The sequence below is a fragment of the Pieris napi genome, chromosome 15, assembly GCF_905475465.1.
Source record: "Pieris napi chromosome 15, ilPieNapi1.2, whole genome shotgun sequence".
NCBI classification, from domain to species: Eukaryota; Metazoa; Arthropoda; class Insecta; order Lepidoptera; family Pieridae; genus Pieris; species Pieris napi.
Window position 1 is genome coordinate 4208202 of NC_062248.1, and position 21658 is coordinate 4229859.

The window sequence follows — 21658 nt, forward strand, 5'->3', positions numbered from 1 at the left end:
TCGTACAGTCCCAATGAAGTCTTTAATAAATGTACATTTTTTGTCCAACTATAAAATATAAGAAATCTGTGATGATAGACTAAGGAATATATTTATATCTCTATAAAAAAAATATATTACTTATCTTTTATAAAATAATTTAACTCAAGACTAGACTTTTATTCCAATCAGTAACAGTCTCCTTGTATATGTCACCGTAAAATTGTAAAAACCGTTAGATTGTAATCTATCTCGCGAGATTGTAAACTGTCGAAAGATTGTCAACTCAACATACTGCTTGCAATTTAACGTATTATTATTCGGTAGTTATATGAAATTGTTGGGAAGTAAAATTAATCTGTAATTGACCAAAGAAGTTTGAATGATAACTAAGTTAGTGTAGTACAATCTACCGAATACCGATAACCGATAACCGATAGATTACAATCTAACGGTTTTTACAATTTTACGTTAACATATATAATACAAAATAAAAAAATCCCTTACCGTAATTATAGTAAACCTTTATTAACTGTAATATTTTTATACAGATAAAATGTGAAAATGACACCCATATTACTTTAATATATGTATAATAAATTATAATATTTTACATAGTACAAATATATAAAGTTCTATTTCGTTCATTGTGTTTTAAACATATCTAAAAAGAGAGATATTTATTTGAGTGTACCTTCAAAATGTAATTGATTAAAAATCTTTTGCTGTCACTTGCATAAAATACGGCCGGACCTGTGGGACTTAATCGATTTTCAAATCGCGGAAGTCAAGGATTGTCGAGCGCACATAGTACTACGACGAGTAATCGCACTGGTATTATATAAAAAAAAAATGTAATAAATGAATTAAAAAAAATATAATTTAAAAGTATAGTAATCATAAACAACTACTGTAATAGGTACTGAACATATAGACCAGTGCCGATAATTTTTGAAACCAAAAAAAATTACAGTAGGATGAAACCCATTAGAAAAGCAGGGGAATATGATCAAAATGAAAGGAAAAATAAATTACGGTCGATCTGAGGTCGGGAAGGGGTAGGGGGGGGAGGTTTAAGGGTAAAAAACGGTTTATCTCGATTTCCGGCAAAACTAAAAGTCCTATCGAAGAAAGTTAAATGGCAAAGTTGTAGGTAATAAAAAGATCTAAAACTTTTGTATTCACACATTTTTCACATAACCTCAAAATTGGTGTGATAAATTCAAAAAACCAAGTTTTTGGTTTTTTATTTTTATCTTTTACAAAAATTTATTTTTTTAAACGAAATTTGGTGAAAACTTACCTTATTATGTCCCAAATATACTGTAATTTATTTGATTAAAAATATTTATTTTTTCACCTTATTTTGAATTAATATCGAAAAAACACCCTAATTTTCAATCGAAAATTCTGACGTCAAAATTTCAGCTTTTTTCAAAAAGTTGGTATGCTTTCAGTTCGTTGAAATCTCTACTTTCCTATGGTAAAAAAATATATATATATTACCATAGTAAATCTTCTCAGAAAATGCAAAACATCGTATGCAGTAACGCCCAGACCCGTCATACCCTTCCCTACTTCTCTATGAAATACGAAAATTTTAGCTCATCTAAAGGCTAAAAATTTTTTTAGGTCACTCAGGTATATATAAGTTATCTTAAAATAGTAATAAATAGGCATCTAATTATAATTTAAAGAAGATTCATAGAGAAGTAGGGAAGGGTATGACGGGTCTGGGCGTTACTGCATACGATGTTTTGCATTTTCTGAGAAGATTTACTATGGTAATATATATATATTTTTTTACCATAGGAAAGTAGAGATTTCAACGAACTGAAAGCATACCAACTTTTTGAAAAAAGCTGAAATTTTGACGTCAGAATTTTCGATTGAAAATTAGGGTGTTTTTTCGATATTAATTCAAAATAAGGTGAAAAAATAAATATTTTTAATCAAATAAATTACAGTATATTTGGGACATAATAAGGTAAGTTTTCACCAAATTTCGTTTAAAAAAATAAATTTTTGTAAAAGATAAAAATAAAAAACCAAAAACTTGGTTTTTTGAATTTATCACACCAATTTTGAGGTTATGTGAAAAATGTGTGAATACAAAAGTTTTAGATCTTTTTATTACCTACAACTTTGCCATTTAACTTTCTTCGATAGGACTTTTAGTTTTGCCGGAAATCGAGATAAACCGTTTTTTACCCTTAAACCTCCCCCCCCTACCCCTTCCCGACCTCAGATCGACCGTAATTTATTTTTCCTTTCATTTTGATCATATTCCCCTGCTTTTCTAATGGGTTTCATCCTACTGTAATTTTTTTCACTTTTTATTTATTTTGAAGGCTATCTGCACTGGTCTAATACAACACCGGATTGAAATGCCTGTAATATTCATTATTACACATAAAAGGTTTATTAATACGCCTACGATTATTTCTTAATAATGTAATAGATAATAAAATTACAGTAAAAAAGAAACAAAATTAAATTGTGGGAAATGTTTTGGTTTGCAATGCATTATTAGCATTATTTCAGCTTTTGTGAATTTTTCGTGACCACACGTGAATCACAGAAGCGTGTTGTCTAACAAATATACGGTATTTTTAAACTTACTTCATTTAAAGTTAAAGTTCGGTTACAGCTAAAGTAATTAGTCGCGCGGAGAAACGAGGTCCAAATCTGGTAATTAGCATGTATGTGTATATGAAGCGTGTATGAAGTAGATAAATTGAATATTTACAGCGCTATATTAAAATAAAATCAATACGATTAAACCATACTAAGTACATAGCGTATACGGTATAGGTAAGGTAATCAAAGACAAGGTTCGACCTAAAGAACTTTCAACGTTATCCATTACATTGGTCTATAGCAAATGATATCACTGGTACTGTTTGATGTTTCGGCAAAGGTGTTTTCTGTTGATAATGAAAATGGACTGTCGTTACTTTTTATGCTAAACCATAGTGATGTGAATGGATGTTATCGATATTATATAAACTTGAACGAAGAAATATGTATGTTTTTGAAAAATTGTTGTCAAGAAACAATTCAATTTTAGGTATGAGTCTGCGTAATCTATTAAAATTCCTGTAACATATGGACTATAGGATAGTTACTTTATGGGCCTTTTTCAATATATCGTCTGTGCTCATCAACCTATTGTTCACCGGCTTCCCAAGCTTTTAAGCAGTTAACCACAATGACACAGACATAGTCACAATATTATGTGCTCTGAAAAATATCTAATAACTATCGGACCCGACAGACGTTGTCCTGCATGATATTTCAAGCGATTTGGTTACTAAACAAAGTATCAAAGTACCGACTGCAGCGCCATCTGCTGGGCTGATTTGTGAGTCTAAACCATCAAACCTATACATACCGAAAAAATCACTCAAATTGGTCCAGCCGTTTAAGGGGAGTTCAGTTACATACATACGTTGCGGACAAGGCTACGCTGTTATCGTGTCCTGCCCCGGGCGATTGCTGCTGGCGCCGCCGTGGGGTTTTAGCGGGTATGCACAACAGCGAGTCCCACATAACCCTTCCCCACCAGGTCAACCATGTAGCGGGAGGGTATGCGTAACACATTTCCCCACGAAAAAAAAAAAACATACATACGTACAGTATCTTTTAAGTTAGATCAAACTGCACACGGTGTAATTTTGATTGAAATCAGTAAAGTAGTTTAGGAGTCCATAGCGGACAAACAACGTGACGCTTAATTTATATATATTGAGAAGATTGTCACTATTATATCGAACGAGCACAACCCTACAGTATAGGTACTCTGTGCTATAGTTATTAGACGCAGTGACGCTCGAAGCCCGGCGCTCGTCAGTGGCGCGCCGCCCGCTAACATGATTGCATGTATTTCACTTTCCTAACAAAACGTGACTTTAATTACAACGAAACGATAAATACGATCAATACACATTCCGTGAAAACAAACCTGTTCTTGAATCGATATATTTACTACTCGTGGTGGCTTAAATATAGGAATCAATCAATCCGTCAATAAAATCACACCACCCGGTGTCAACAATGTAGCCATAGTGATATAAATGTTGACTAGTTGACAATTAAAATAGAAATATGTAATATTTTTAATGTTATAACTGTAGGACTAGGATATATTGCCGACAATAAGTTTAATTTATATGGTTGGTTGAGAAAAATCCAAAATGGGAAATGGAATGAATAAGGTAAGTTCAAACGTTATTTTACGGAGTGGACTATTATTACGTAACGATAACGTAGCTTTTCTACGAATTGTCGCACGTTTGTAGACCGCTCCGCTACAGGATACGCTACGGCCACTGTTATAATTAATATGAATAAAAAAATGGGGGAGTTTTTAGAGAGATAAAATTACATTCTTGCCAAAATAAATTTATCGTGACGGGGCTCTTTATAAATTTAAACTTTAAGATTACTTTGAGAAAATTAATGATAAAAAATTATAGATAAGAAATCATAACCTTTCTGGAATTTAAAAAATTGTAATAAACGTATTTTTATAGTTTTCGTTAAGTTTTTGAAATCCAAACAAAATTGTTTTTATTTTAAACACAGTATTGTACACTTAATAATATATAAACATATGAGGGTCACGTCATTCTTCAGGTCTCACCAAAATTATGGCAAGCGTTGACTAGCGCAGGAAAAGTGCATGTGGACCTTCAAAGGGTGTGGGTTGGAGATCAGTCCCCTCTGGTGCAGTGTATGAAATGTCTGGGCTATGGCCATGGGCGAAAGCACTGCAAAGAAGAGGACGATCTGGTCTGTTCCTGTGCCCACTGTGGAGGAACCCACATGCGGGAGAAGTGCCTCAAATATAAAGCAGCTGAAAAACCCACCTGTATAAACTGCAAAAGGATGGGTTTCGAGAGACAAGACCACGGAGCCTTTGACGTTCATTGTCCAGTAAGGAAGAGGTGGGATAGCCTGGCCAGAAGCAGAGTAGCTTATTGCTAAGGGCCAGCCAACGGTAAAATCGATAAAAATAGTGCAGATTAACCTGCAAAGGAAAAGACTCGCAATGAGTGAACTTATTTGTGAAGCACAATCGAGGAAAATAACAGTCGCTCTAGTACAGGAGCCATACATTGGAGCCCTGGGTAGGGTGAAAGACTATAGGGGAGTGAGAGTGGTGCAGTGCCAGAATCCTCCGGCGGGTAAAGTAATAAAGGCAGCAGTGTTAATTTTTGACGAGGATATTGGTATTACCCAATACCCCGCACTAACAACAACTAATGTAGTGCCTATCAAACTGAAGACCACGGCACAAACTGGCATTGCACTAATCTCATTCTACATGGAACCAGACCCAGCCTGTATAGAACCCTATCTAAAGCACCTGGAAACGACGGTGAATGAGCTCAACAGTAGAATAGTGCTAGGGGGTGATGCAAACGCCAAAAGTCCGTGGTGGGGAAGCCCAAAAATAGACAATAGAGGACAAGCCTTCGGAAGTCTGGTAACAGAGCTTGGCCTGCACATACTGAATGATGGGAAGCAACCAACATTTGAGGTTATAAGGAGAGGAACCAGAATAGTCAGCCACTTAGACGTAACAGTGTGCACGAGTGACCTACTGGGAAAGATTGAAGATTGGAGAGTAGACATAGGAATGGTTTCATCGGATCACAATGCCATATTATTCAAAATTAATGCAAAAATGCATCAAGGAATCCAGAGAAAGAGTAAAACAAAAATTTACAACAGTAAAAAAGCTGATTGGGTAAAATTCAAGGAAGAAATGTTAGGAAATATAGAAAATTCTCAGTTAACAGAGGACGTCGTAACAAAGACAGATAAAATTGAAGACTTGGAACAAATTGTAGAAAAATTCACAGATGTAGTAATTAAATCAAGTGAAATAGCAATTCCAAAAATTAAAACCGGGAAGAAAACAAAAATGGTTTGGTGGACCGAAGAACTACAGGTGCTCAAGAAACAGCTTGAGACTAGAAAGAGAAGGATAAGATGTGCCGCAGCACGCAGAAGGCAAGAGGTTGTAGGTGAATACCTTGCATTAAAACAAGAGTATGAAAACCGGATCAAACAAGCCCAAACTGAGAGCTGGAAAAAGTTCTGCGAGAAACAGGAAAGAGAGACAATGTGGGAAGGTATATATAGAGTGATAAGAGGGACAGAGACCAGAGTCCAGGATTTACCACTTCGCAGGGACGGTAGATACATTAGCGAAAGGGAGTCAGCGGAGACCTTGGCAAGAACCTTCTTCCCGGAAGACACTAGTGAGGATGAAACTGAAGACCACAAATTGATAAGAAGAAGAGCAAACACAGTAAATAAAGAGGGACATAACTTAGTCTATGATCCCCCTTTTACAATGACTGAACTCGAAACCGCCGCTCTCAGTTTCAACCCGAGGAAGGCCCCCGGAGAAGATGGCATAACGGCGGACATAAGTTGGCACGCGATAAACGCGGCGCCTAACTTATTCCTCACCGTCCTAAATAAATGCCTGGAGCTAGGGTACTTCCCCAAATTGTGGAAAAAGGCTACAATAATTGTATTGCGCAAACCTGGTAAGACAGATTATACAAACCCGAAGTCTTACAGACCCATAGGCTTACTACCTCTTCTAGGCAAAGTATACGAAAAAATGATAATCGCTCGGCTAAAGTGGCATCTAGTCCCGAAAACCTCGAAAATCCAATACGGATTCATGCCCCAGCGGAGCACTGAAGACGCCCTATATGACGCAGTCACACATATACGCGCAAAGCTGAAACAAAAGAAGATACTAACAATCGTATCACTCGATATAGAGGGCGCATTTGACAGCGCTTGGTGGCCGCAAATTAGAGTCCGACTGGCAGAAGAACAATGCCCATTAAAACTAAGGAAAGTAATGGATAGTTACTTACACGAAAGACAAATAAAATTAACCTACGCTGGACAAACGGTTGAAAAAGTAACTAACAAAGGCTGCGTTCAGGGTTCAATAGGGGGACCAACAATGTGGAATCTAATATTGGACCCGCTCCTACAGGACTTGCGAAATGGTGGTGAGTACGTCCAGGCTTTTGCGGATGACGTCGTTTTGATAGCGGAAGGAGAGACCGGTAGTGAGATCCAGCAGAACCTCAACCTAACATTGAACCGGATACACAGATGGGGTATCCTAAACAAACTGAAGTTTGCGCCACACAAGACCAAAGCCATGGTGGTGACGCGCAAACTGAAGTATGATACCCCACGGCTAAATATGAATAATGTACCGATACAGATGGATAACCACATTCGAATTCTCGGAGTTGATGTGGATGCTAGACTCACGTTTAACAGACATGTGGAGAGGGTATGCCGGAAGGCCATCCAGATATATAAGCAGCTGGCCAAAGCCGCGAAGATCGAATGGGGACTAAACCAGCAAGTTATCGCGACCGCGTACACTGCCGTTATTGAACCAATCGTAATGTATGCGGCCGCGGTGTGGGCTCCCGCGACAAATAAAATCTGTGTACGCAGAAAACTAAATCATCTTCAAAGGGGCTTTGCCCAAAAAGTAGCAAAAACTTATAGGACGACATCATTACACGCAGCAACCCTACTGGCCGGGATACTTCCACTAGACCTCCGTATTCAAGAAGCCGCTGCCTTATACGAGATAAGAAGGGGGGTCAGCACGGAAATACTGGAGGGCGAAGAATTAGAGAGGAGAGTGAAATACGTAGATCTCCCACACCCGGCGAAACAAACAAAACTGGACTACAAGATGCTCACCAATCCGGAAGAAATCGAAGGACACGGCGGCACACAAATCTATACGGACGGCAGCAAAACAAGTATAGGAGTGGGTGCCGCTTGGACGGAATGGAAAGATGGAATGGAAATAAATAGCAAGAATATATAAAACAATAAATTCACGTGTAAATTTTTTTCAACTATAAAGTTCATAGATGAAAACTAAGGTTTTCGTTATTAGGAATAATATCAGTAAAAAATTAGATAACATCAACAAATGTGTCCCATTACTTTCTAACTATGTTTGTTGGTTACGTTTTTATTCATTTGGTATCGCAGCAATAAATTCTGTTCGTAAAAATATGAAATGATTGTGAATCAAAAATTATTGTAAAATGAATCCTAAAACAGATTTAGACCGACAAATTTAAACAATACATTTGCTTACATAGTGTACTTTTTTGAAAAGGAGCACAATTACAAAAAAAAATAACTGAAAAAGTGTTGTCTTGGATATGACAATATGAAAAGATAAAGCTCATACAAACAGTGGGAGCTATTAAATTTTATGTTTATGTGTATCTTAAATAACTAATATAAAACCGCCGCCTAACTTAACTCGGGTCAGCTACCTTTTTTGCTAAACACGCTCTGATTAATGCATACCCTACCTTTAAGAGCCCTAATTATAATAATGTATGAGTAATTATTTTGGTCACGCATGTAATATATCAAAGTAAACACATTATACAATATAAACTATAAAGTATAACAATTTTCGTGTATCCACTTTACATGATTAAGTAATAGTGACAATAGCTGTGCGCAAAATATCGGGACTGTTTTACAAAAATGAAGAATATAAAGAATTTAAATTTTATGTATACATATATGTCACCAGAATATAACAAAATCCGCAAGTTCTGTGAGTTCGGTAAGGTTATCAATTTGCGAAAATGTGGGCGAAAATAATACATTTTATCTCTCGTATAGAATCCTACGAAAGTTTTTGGAAATCTATAAACTTGCGGATTTTGTTATCTTCTGGTGTCATATATATGCTGATTTATTTTTAAATATTGCAAGAAAGATCTTCTTAATTAGACACAATTAATAATATATAAAACTTTTAATTCGACACAAAAATTACTTTAGATAATGCGAAGACGCGTAGATTTGGATGTTTTTTATTTTTTTGTATTTTCATCAAGTTAGAATCAAATCATCAAGCAAGAAATCGAGAATTAGGCACAATAAAGTCGGTTTGTGATTCCTATTTCGCCTTTTTAAACTTATAATCACACAAATATAATGTAAAATAAAGTTTGCCTATTTAATATTATTTTTAAAATTCAAGAAAACGTCGTTACTTATGCCTCGGTATTAAGCAGCAAGCTTTGCGTTTGGCAATAGAAAATATATGTGAGAACCGAATAAATTTAGCTAAAAATAATTCAAGACCACTGAGGGTATGTCATTTCCAAATTTAAAACAGTAAGTAGCAACGTCTACAATCCGTGCCTACAATCATACCCTTAATCGTGCCAACAAAGGTATTCCGGCCGCTGAGGATATTATGTTCAACTCGGCCTTAGCCATTAAGCCCAAAGTATGTCAGTCAATGGTCAGTCCTTCTTTTAGATTGGAGAAAGAGCAGCTTCTTTCTACTTTGACATAATTGTGTAACTTCTTTATTTTATAATAAAATATTCATAGATTGTTTGTTTGAAAACTTTGTTCGCCATATTGTAGCTCAGGAAAATATTTTTACATAATGTTACCAGCGACCCTTACCGTCAACATTTTCGCAAAAACATAATATTTCCAAAACTTCGTAACGAATTAAGCGGTGTAATATTAGTTACGATACGACTCAGACATATATTTGAATATTTTCAATAATAATTTTATTATAATGTCATTGTCATTGTCAATGTCAAATTGGCATCCAAATGTCATATTAATTATCATGATGTCATAATAAGATCAGTTAAGTTATAATTGTTGTCAAAACTTATGGCATTAATTTTAATATCGCATTCTCCTTGAAAGCATTCCAGAACAGTAAACTATAACTTCTAGAAAGGTGATTAAATAGTTTGATAGCCATGGCGTTTAGATTTTGCTTGTAGGCTAAGTCAAAGACTAAAAGATTTTGGTAGTCATATTATACTCGGTATTATTTTTAGTCTACAATATTCCCTTCCATAAATTACTACTAAGAAAACTATTGAAATCGAAATACCTGAAGTTAACTAAATAACGACCTAATAAACAAAGCCTTTTGCAATCACGGGATTCGGCCCAAATTGTCCTCAATAGAATAACGATTTGCCGTAAAATGGAATTGCGAATAGTTCGTAAAGACTGGGCAAAAATGGCCCAACGGGACGCTTGTTGTTTATTAAAGTGATAATCTGCGCTTGGGTAAATACCATTTAGCAAATGGAATGGTCTTCTGTTATTGTTAGAAAATCTTTCTTATTAAATAAACAGCGTTAGCTTTTTTGAAGCCTGTACACAAAGGGATTCCTCACAATTTAGCAAGTATACGGAAAGTATTTAGAGATGGCTGATCATATTTGCATATACAGAATACTTATTAAGGAAACAGTAATCAAGACAAAGAGTGGTGGCGCCATGAGTTTTTACACGCTTTATATTAGCTTCACCTGTATGTATGTATGCAACCGACTCCTTCGGACTCGATTTTGACCCACTTTAGACAGATTTTATTCAAATTTTGCGCACCTGTCAAAGATCGATGACAATGATATAATCCGAAAAAAAAAAAATTTAACTAAAAAATAAATAATAGTTTAAAAAAACACGCTTTTAAAGCACATCAAACTAAAAAGTGGGTTGCTCGATAGACGAAAAATATGGCACAGAGCGCCCCACGCTTTTTCACAATAATACCAGTATTTTTTGTTAATTACCACCATTTTCAGCCTAACTTAGGAATTATTTTTCACTTTTTAGTTTGATGTGCTTTAAAAGCGTGTTTTTTAGTTTTTGTTAACTATTATTTATATTCATGAATACTTAGGAGACAAAATGTCATACCCTTGAGGGGTAGCGATTGAATTATCCTTATTACACCCCTGTCACGTAAATAATGGGGCGTTCCCACGAAGCGTTAATCACGACAGTCAACTACGCTAGTCAACTGTCGTTCGTGACACTCACGAAAGTGTGAATTGATGAAACGTTCACATGGTTGGGGGATTTCGTGCCGTTCACGCTTCGTGTTTCGACTTAGTCATTATCGAAACATCGATCATGAATGATCTGGTTGTTGAAAGTTGTGCTATTTTAAGATCGTTTTAGAATATAACTCCAAAAAACGCGTAGTTTCACTGTCGTTAAACTTAATTCCACGTTGTTGTGACGACATCTTGGCTTCACGAACGGTATAACACGACTGAAAATCAAACACGTTTGATCTATCCACGCTTGAGTCGTGCGCCGTTCCTCACGAAAGCAAGTTTAACGCCTATGCGTTCACACAGAAGTGTATTTCACGAAAGCGTGGTTGACTGTCGTGATTAACGCTTCGTGGGAACGCCCCTTAAGTGAAGCTTTCGCTGTGGAGAATCCGTCTTTGGACGTCTCATTCGGAACATTCGGTGGCGGACGCACAGGCTGCTTTTCGTATTCGGGTCCTTCAAGAAAAGAGCGTACCAATTCTTAAAAAGCCGGCAATGCACTCGCGAGCACTTTGGTATTCTCTGAAAAATAATCCGCGAGTTTGCTCATAGCGCTTTCATAGTACGCCAATCGAATAAAACAAACGCGTTATCCTAAGCTTCAGAACGCCACTATTAATTAAAGGAATCAAAACGAAACTAAAAATACCCATATAATAAATTATTATTAAAACCTAAATATATGAATTTTTTCTTTTCTTCGTTTCTTTTTAGAAGTTTAATAAAATCTAATTAATACATATTTCAAGAACATAAACGAATACTTAAGTACCATTAAGCTAAAATTATCTACAATATCTAATCGAAACATTAAAACAGATTCCATAACGTGTCGTATCATTCATCTCTGACTCTGTCAGCATGTTAAAGTACTCTTACACATTTCAGTACTCTGAACTGCCCTTCATTCGAGATTACGAAAGGTCAATGTAAAAGCTCACGTTCTTCAATCCTGTAGACCGTGGTTTCATACAATCTGTATCTTTTTAGGAATTTAAAGATGTATAGGCCTTTGATTGGCGGTCGTTGGTATATATTATGTTTCTATACACTTTATTAATGTTGTTTGTGGTTTACACACTGTAACCCAATCATGGCATAAATAATATTTCCTAATTAGATTTAGATTCATCTGCAAGATGGTCGGAAGTATTACACAATTCGAATGATGTCTCTAAGTCCTGTAATTTACCTGGAGCTGACGATACAAATTTCACGCTTCAAGCTCTGTATATATAATTTAAATTATTTCTCATCCTCCTACCAAGTTTCCCTTGGCTGGTTAAGCCCTCGGCCTTCTGCATTAAGGTGAAATATTAACAGAATCGCAAACGTGAACACCAGGTGGGTAAAACGTTGACACGTTTCGCTTGATTATGATTGGTTGATTCGAGTAGAGGAACATTCAGACGAAATAAACTATGTACGATAACTGAGTACCAATTTTTGTATAATAAAGTGGTTCGATATTTAATGTACCAGATTTGAAACAGTAATGGCACGAACAATTGATAAGCGATTGTTATGTCACGCAAAGAATGCATAATTTATTTTACCGGCATTTCATAAAACACATTTTACTTTTCCACGCGAACTAATAAAATATGTATGTAGTCGACTAACAGTTTGTAAACCTAGAAAATGTCATAAATAAGTACAGATACATAGAGTGCTTTTCTTGGCCGGTAAGCGTCGCTGTCATGGCTATTATAGTACGAGATCGAAATCGAGAACGAAATGTTTTCCCAAAAATCAATTCAAAATGATTTCATTAAAAATACTAGCGACCAAATTTTGATAGGCAACTTGGTATATATACATTCTCCTAATTATAAATCTACATAAAAATTTGGTTTTTAGCCGATATAACCAATGAGCGCACTAATCCTGTAGCCGGATCTTAGACTAGCAATACTAATGTTGCCAGTAAATAAAAATTAACCATTATAAGGGGAATAAGCATAAGTAATAAGTCATGCAGGCTAACTTAATAATTTTTTGAAATGTCTTAATAAAACATTGTATACTAGTATTTAGAAAATACAGTTCTAGGCTTAAATAAATATGACACAAACTTAGGAACAAGTGATATGATAGGTTTTGTTACCTGTACCTACTATTAATATAACATTTTTAAAGATACCTAGCAACTAGAATTGTTCGATAATTAAAACTTTGCCATTGTGATTAATAATGCAAGAAATAAAAATAAATACATTTCTGTAGGATTTTTATTAGATGTTGGTAGATAGTAAAACTATTTATTGTACGGACCAGAAAATTACAGAAAATAAACAATGTCAGACTGACATTTCAAAATGGCGACGGTAGTACCAATGGAGACCCGTAATGGTTTTATGTTATAAATGCAGTTTTATAGTCCTTGAGAAACTAAAACATAAAATGCAAAAAATTTTGTTCTACGATCAAAACTGACAAAGTTATGGGCAAAATACCGAACAAGGTTTACTGACCGCGCGAATGCAAGCGATGACGTCACAATATCTCAACGCTTGCTGCCGAACCACAGCGCGCCCCGCGCTGTTTATTCTGTTCGCGATACTCGTCCAACACGGAGCGTAACGTCACCAGTTTATACCCAATCGATTAATAAGTGATTTGTTTTGTTTAATATTAGAAGGTTTTATTATAATATAACAAATCAGTGGTAGAAAAAAGGTAGATATCGGTTTTGAGCAAGCGCAATCCGATAATCTACCTAAATGGTATTTGATTATCTTAGTAATCATTCAAACTACACAAGCGCTGAAATTCGTGGTTGGAAACTTCAGAGGTAATCAAATCTCATTATCAACCTAATCAAAACAGCAGGATAATAAGTAGGTCAGGAATACAGGGTCGTATTCAGGCCCGGGAAAATTCCCAGTAAGGTTTATGGATACGAACATGTTACCGGGAATATTGTTTTCAATGTTTCTGGGTACATTGCCAATCGGAAATCTTATTGGGAGTTAGTTCCTAGTATTGTTAGTAGGCAACGGACGGCACATTGCCGTTAGGTAAGTAAGAAAAGTGCCCGACGAAATGATTAATTTCATTTCAATCTTATTGACTTGCGTATTGTTGTCGTCTAGTTTTGTCAGTGCAAATGAATATAAGAAACATCATTTTATTCACTTCTGCTCAAATCGGATGACTATAGATGACTGTAGCAAAGCAGAAGAAGTAACATCATCGCAAGCTGATTCACCATTGTGGAGGGAACTATGACACTCCAGAGTAACGGCGTCAAAAATTCACGAAACTGCAAACTGCAAGACTGATGGTGTTTTAGTTGAACAGATTTTCGGGGCATCCATACAGGAGACAGTCGCTATAGAAAGAGGAAAACGTCTGGAACCAGAAGTAAGAGCAGTGGTGGCTAAACTACACGTATTGTAAAAATATTCGCAAAGAGTTTAAAAAAAAGGCGTAAAATACGTCTAGAGGTTTTCGCGTGAAAAGCGTTCAACAGATAGGACAAGAAATTCAAAAACAATATTTTTGGTTTCTATTGCGTGAATGGAGCTCTCATAACTCGATTATTCAAAAAAATATTCAATGTATAGAATTCACTATGGCTACAGTTTTAGTACCCACAGATACATATTCCCCAAAGCGGGAATGTTCCCCTTTGTTCCGGCATTGGGAAATATTCCCGGGAACGGCACATTTCATTTCGTTGAGCCTCAGTACGACCCTGGGTTTTACCAGACTATTGAGGAAGGGTTATTAGAAACTTCACTACTTACACTTTTTATCATTTATTTATTCATTGAAATATACCTAGTACGACCCTGTATTTTTCTTTAACATTCGTAAACAAGTTTTACTGTTTACCACATGAGTAATGTAAGGTCTTCATGACAGTACACCATTTTTTGCGCACTTTCAGGTCCCTTGGCACATTAAAAAACAGTTTTTCAGGTGTACTAGTTGAAGTATTAGTACATTTCGGTACTATACAGTACTTATAATGCGGCATATTTTCACATAAAAACCACAACACGACCCGCGCAGATCGAGTGAACTTTAATAAATGAATTAGTAGGAGAGGTGGCACCAATTTTTGGGCAGGTATTTGAGGCAAGCTGAAAACTTGTCACATACCTCTCCTATTATATTCCAACACGGAATTGCAGACCTGGCTGGTGAGTAGCGGGGCTAAATCAACCCCTACATTTTTGAAAATATTAATTTTTTTTTCCCAAAAATATATTTGAGGCAATACGAAATTTATATATGTTGCAGTGTAATACTTTATAAATACGAAAAAAAATAAGCCAGACAATTTAATCGGGGCTTTAACATTACCAGACGCGTGCAAATATTTTTTCAAAAAATTATAAAAAATGTTTTTGAGGCAGCTTGAAATTTTAATGGAGTGTTATTTATAACTATAAAATAAAATTCCCAAAAAGACAGATCATTTCGGTAGGGCTTTCTACCTGCCAGGCGATCAAACAAATAATGGATGGGTACGGGCCTGTACTACTATAGACAAGCTGTAGTGTGAGAGAGAGCGCATATCGACAGCTGTCTTCGTTCTGGCTTGCCGCGTTACTATTGGCTCTAGTGAGGCCACGTGACTTACAATAACCCATGAGGTTTTTAGTTAGAATTTCGGAGTCGTTACTTTCAGTCGTATTATTCTACTAATGGTATTATTACACTATTGAAAACTCAAATAATTAGAAAATGTCTAGTGAAAAGTTAGTTTGTGTTATTTGTAAAAAAAATGATGCTAAAGTGATTGCTTTTGTGGAGAAAACTCTCAAAAAAAGTCAGGAGGTGTTAAATATCCGCAAACATCATAGGTTAAAATATAATCATATTGTTTTGCCAGTGATTCCTAACCTTTCAGATGGTTACAAGTTGTTATAAGAATTTTATAGCTTTGATGAAAAAATATAGTGAAAATACTGTGATTGAATCCAATATTTATACTCTTACAAAAGGTATTGTATTAATTTAATTATTTTTCAAGCATTACATACTGATAAATAAAATTAAGCATTTACAGCTCTTCTTTCTTCTGAATTAAAACAACATCTTTTAAGAACGCAATATATAACAAGCATTTGGAGAAATGCATATTTACGATTCCCCAGTTCTTTGACACCTAATAGAAACGGATGGACACTTAATGAGGATACGCTAGATTTTCACTGGTTTGACGGAGAGTGTATGCCGCAATTAGTATTCGACGCTGTTGTTCACGAGGAAAATAAAAATAACGATCATGAAAATCATACTACAGGTGAGAATAAATGGTTTATTTTTAATAACTGCTGCATTCAAATTTCTGTGATTAATTAAAAAAATAAATATCTATTTCTTTTCGCAGATGATGAAGAGGTTGCCGAATCTGATACAGATGAATCCGAAGATTCAAGTAGTTCTGATGAAGATTCTGATCCACAGACGAAAAATGATAATTTATCTGACGTGAAACGAATTTAATTTATTTCTAATTTTTTTATACATAAATAATTGAAACACTGAAGAAATATTATATTTTTATAAATCTAGTTTTGCGATTTTGTATTTTAATCATTGGTTTTTTTTATACGTAACCCTTATTAATTTTAAGATGAAAAAGGTTTTAAATTTCCGTATAAATTTTGACTTGCAATAATGTCAGAGAAACAATTTTTAGTTTTGAATGTAGGGGCAACAGTATGAATTCTGTACTGATTTTTTTTTTTAATTCTCTTCAAAAAATAAATATTTTTACGGAAATATCAAATATTTAACAATTCATTACGTTTAAATTCGCATTAAAATTGGCAAAATGGCTAATTTTTTAAGATAAAAAAGAAATCACAAAAATATCTCCCTTTAACGTCCATAAATCAATACAATCACTTTTATGCAAAATGTATTTAGTACAAATTCAGAAAATTTTATATTTTTTTACTCCGAAATTCTAACTAGAAATCTCATGGGTTATTGTAAGTCACGTGGCCTCGCTAGAGCCAATAGTAACGCGGCAAGCAAGAACGAAGACAGCTGTCGATATGCGCTCTCTCTCACACTACAGCTTGTCTATAGTAGTACAGGCCCGTACCCATCCATTATTTGTTTGATCGCCTGGCAGGTAGAAAGCCCTACCGAAATGATCTGTCTTTTTGGGAATTTTATTTTATAGTTATAAATAACACTCCATTAAAATTTCAAGCTGCCTCAAAAACATTTTTTATAATTTTTTGAAAAAATATTTGCACGCGTCTGGTAATGTTAAAGCCCCGATTAAATTGTCTGGCTTATTTTTTTTCGTATTTATTAAGTATTACACTGCAACATATATAAATTGCGTATTGCCTCAAATATATTTTTGGGAAAAAAAAATTAATATTTTCAAAAATGTAGGGGTTGATTTAGCCCCGCTACTCACCAGCCAGGTCTGCAATTCCGTGTTGGAATATAATAGGAGAGGTATGTGACAAGTTTTCAGCTTGCCTCAAATACCTGCCCAAAAATTGGTGCCAGCTCTCGGACCAAATGGCGGAGAGCGAGCGCGCGGTCGGTAGGGAAATCGTGACGTCACATGAGCATTTCGGCCGCGCCGCGGTTGGCCTGTACAAAATGTGTAATATCTTCGCAACCAATTTACCGATTTCAATGATTTAAAAAGTATTGTACCTAATCGAGTAAAAGGAACACCATTATATAGATAATATATGCATTTTCCGACTTGTTACGGGGACCCATTACAGCCGCCGGCCAAGAAAAGTTTGTGACACTATATTTGTTTTTTAATTTTTATTTAGTATTGTATTATTCTAGTGTTACTTGTACTTTTGTTTGTTAATTTAGTTATGCACTTCCTGCACATTACTCTCAGCACGTATTATTTCTTTTTTTCTAGTTGCCCGGAGAAATCGCATGTTAGATTTTTTGCCCATTGTCTAATTATTTATGTAACCTGATTTTATGTTTAATCTTGTATAATGTAGTGTAGATAAATAAATAAAAATCCAAAATAAATATTTAATAAATGTTTCCCAGCTTTTAAATGTTATAAGCTACGCAACAGATTCGATTTTCATCAATATACTGTTTAAGAGAAACATATAAATACTATGTGAGACATTGTGTCGTAAACACTAATAATAATAATTAATCACACCCGTATTAAAATCTACATTGATCTGGCGAAGCCGAGACTTGAGCTTTAAATATACATTTAAAATAACTCTTAAAATATTCTCGTAAACAAAACACAATATGAGGTGTAATTGTGTTTTCTTTTGTTTCCGACAAATTAATCTCTGCTCATGTTAAGTACAAGTCAGGAAAAATAGTGATATTCGCAATTAATGAATATGAAATATTATTCCTTAAAGTTAGTATTTACACCATTTGGTAACAATGGCTCCAATAGAAATTTCTATAATTATATAATTGGAATTCTTGAAATGAAGTTAATCGTAAATAATCTGTAATATATTCATAGATACTGAAGCGAATGATGTGTGTCAAAAAGTCCACTTATTTGTCAATAACTTATTTGAAAATGAATACGAAATTACACCCGTATAAAATCGACGTCGGTCCTACAATTGAGCGTTTTTTAAGGCAGTATCTGCCCCGCACCACCACATTAGGTGAACCTCCTGCCAGTTTGCTCTCTGATCTATAAATCATAATATAATAATTAATAAATTGATAATCGCTGCAGTAAAAATGCATCGAAATAAGCCAGAAATATCTGAGAAACAATGAAGAAAGCTTGCGGGCAAACCAGCTTTTATCTTTCGAGCGCATTGTATTCTGAATTTGTATTCTTGTATTTCCGCATTTGTAATGAAGTCGTTTGAACTCTTATAAATCCTATTGTTGAATAAAAAATATTTTCACTGAATAATGAAGCTTTATTAAAATTGCAATTTTTACAAACTTTAAGGGGAGTGGTTCTAGTTATGAAACTGACACACGACTCGAATAATTCTAGAATTTATGATGTCTACAACAAATCTCCGCCTGAAGGGTATGCTTGTAATGCTTCTAATTTTACATTTACTGCCAGTTCTCAAATCAAGGGCGTACAACGGAAGAGAAGAACTGGCAATAAACTTCGTCTGTTCTTCGTGCTGTTTGAACTACAAAGGCTGTTAATGCTGTTAAAGCCAGCATTCGTCGAAACCCCGTTAGGAAGCAAAAATTCACGTGTAAAAGTGTATACGAACTTTTACAATTAAGCTTGACTCTTGACGTGGTGGTTTAATTTCCTTTGAAAACAGTGCGTAAATCCATAGATTCGTGGCCAAGATTAAAGGCCTGAATCAAATGTGGCCATTTCGAATAGAATAAATAGACATAATATTACATTACCTCATTAAAAAAATGCATTTTCATTTGTAACCGAACTTATGGCTGGACTAGGTATAATTTTCTATGGGGTAAAAAGTAAAATAAATACGTTTATTTAGATCAACATCACAACTAAATAAAAGAAATAACGATTCACTTAGTTCAACATTCCCACCCTATTTATTTATATTGCGTGTATAATTTGTTTTATTATTATTACTGATAAAATAAGTAAGTTATTATTTTGTATTAATATACCGCCGAACTAGGTCTCTTGGTGAGTCCCCTTTTTTGAAGTAGAATTTACGCTTCATTTTGCTAATTGTCGAATAGTCGAAGGTAAATCTAAATAAAATTGTATATGTAGAGTTTGATCCACGAAGTGAGTTAGTAATTATTTATACCCCACCGTTCAAAGTCACCGATGGATATTTCGTGTATCATCATAAATGTACAAGATATGAAATATTTGAATATTCTTTCAATTTAAAAGTACTGAAGAAGAGAAATGAGTCTTATCCTTAGATAAGACTCATTTCAAACCCTTTATATATTTTGTAAAAGCACGTTTATTGAGAATTTTGTGTTCATAAACTTATTGACGTTTTGTATATGAAATTTCAATGCATAACATACGACATTCATACATCTTACACTAAGGGTCTGTTTCACAATGTACGGATAAGTTCTACTTAAGTTCCAAATTAGCTATTTATTAGTTATTGGTAGGATAAACACTATTGTTGCGTTTCACGACTGTCAGATAGCGCTATTCGTCACATAAAGTCCATCATAAGTTATGAGTCCGATGAATGTTAAATAGCACAATTTATCTTCCAAATAATTCATGTGTTGCATAGCTATTTGGTACTTTATTCATACATTGTGAAACAGACCCTTAGACTTATTAAACGTCGTGGTATATAATAATATCGCACATATCCCTTAAAAAAATATTTTTCAGTACTCACATGAGCCAAAAACAAAACTTATAGAATACTAGCTGATCCGGCAAACGTCGTTTTGCCATGTTTATCATATATAATAAAAAATAGGGGTTGATCGTAGCGGGGTGAAAATTGAGGATTGTATGTATTTTTGTATGTTGTATCATAAAAAAATAGAAATTAAAAATTTTGTCTAAAAAATAAAAAAAAATTTAGGGGTGGACTACCCCTAACATTTAGGGGGATGAAAAATAGATGTTGGCCGATTCTCATAAATACCGGATAAGCACAAAAAATTTCATCAAAATCGGTCAAGCCGTTTCGGAGGAGTATGGCAACGAAAACTGTGACACGAGAATTTTATATACATATCAGGAGATATAAAGTGAATAGAACGAGATGAAAGAGTAAAATGTCCTAAATTGTATTAAAACTCAGAAATATTTGTTACAGGTGCTCCCAGGTCTTTACGTGGGTAATTATCGAGACTCAAAGGATCCCGTACAATTAGATAAATATAAAATAACGCACATACTGTCCATACACGACGCCGCACGTAGGATACATTCGGTGAGTTAATAGATCTATATATATAGCTTTATTTTTAGCTAGTGGGCCAACATTCCATTTTATCGCTCCATTATGATTTATGACGCACCGAATTGCAATGGCGCTGAAGTTTACGCTTGTTGGATCTGATGAATTATTTTTAAAACGTGGTATGGAAGCTGATCTGTGCCCGTACTGAACAATAGCGATACCAATAATTGGCCGGAGGGTAGGACGGAAGCTCACTGTAGTGAGCGACATATTCACATATTAGATTGCCTAACGCCAACCAATATAAACAGCAAATTAAAAAACTACTTTTATATGCATTTGTCGCGCTCCTAAACAAGACTGTTATGGTTACATCAATAGCCACAAAACCACAGCGGTTTGCTAATGTAACTTATTATGATTGTGTTATATTTTTGTGTAAAATAAAGAAATTAAAAAAAAAGAAAAAAGTACGAGGTAAAGGTGGCACGCCTTTCCAAGTGGAGGTGGATTTTACCCTAATATGATCTAACGGTGGATATGTGTTTACCGAAGCTATCGCTATCGAAGCCCGTAGATATTTGACCTCTTTTTTTAAGCGTAATTTTTCTCGAGATTGAGCAAGAGCAACAAGAGCCCCTGGGTAAAGTAAACTGCTACTCTTTTCTCGGGATTTATTTGGAAGCCCCATTTCCAGAACCATTCGTCTAGCGACATGGTTGTGTTCTGGAGAATGTTCACGATGACAGCTCTGTCCTTTTGGGTGGTATAGAGAGTGGTGTCATCGGCATAGAGGGATAGTTCCACATTGCAGCTGCTCCACCGAGACTTGAGGCACTCCGGCCCTAATGGGTCCCCTCGATCTCGTATTGTATTTTCAATAGGGGGTATTGTGATCTATTTCAAAGCAAAGTTTTGGTTATCATCTGTCTAAATTCT

General features: G+C 35.0%; 1 protein-coding gene across 2 annotated transcripts in view; it reads left to right on the forward strand.

Annotated features, from left to right (window-relative positions):
• The first annotated feature begins 3796 nt into the window (after nucleotides 1-3796).
• LOC125056632 (dual specificity protein phosphatase 22-like) overlaps nucleotides 3797-21658 on the forward strand; it is a 39977-nt gene continuing 22115 nt past the window's right edge. For both annotated transcript variants that reach the window (XM_047659847.1, XM_047659848.1), the window contains exons 1-2: nucleotides 3797-4196; nucleotides 20633-20749. In XM_047659847.1, coding sequence (XP_047515803.1) covers nucleotides 4176-4196; nucleotides 20633-20749 — 138 coding nt within the window. In that variant the 5' untranslated portion in view covers nucleotides 3797-4175. The remainder of the gene's footprint in view (nucleotides 4197-20632; nucleotides 20750-21658) is intronic.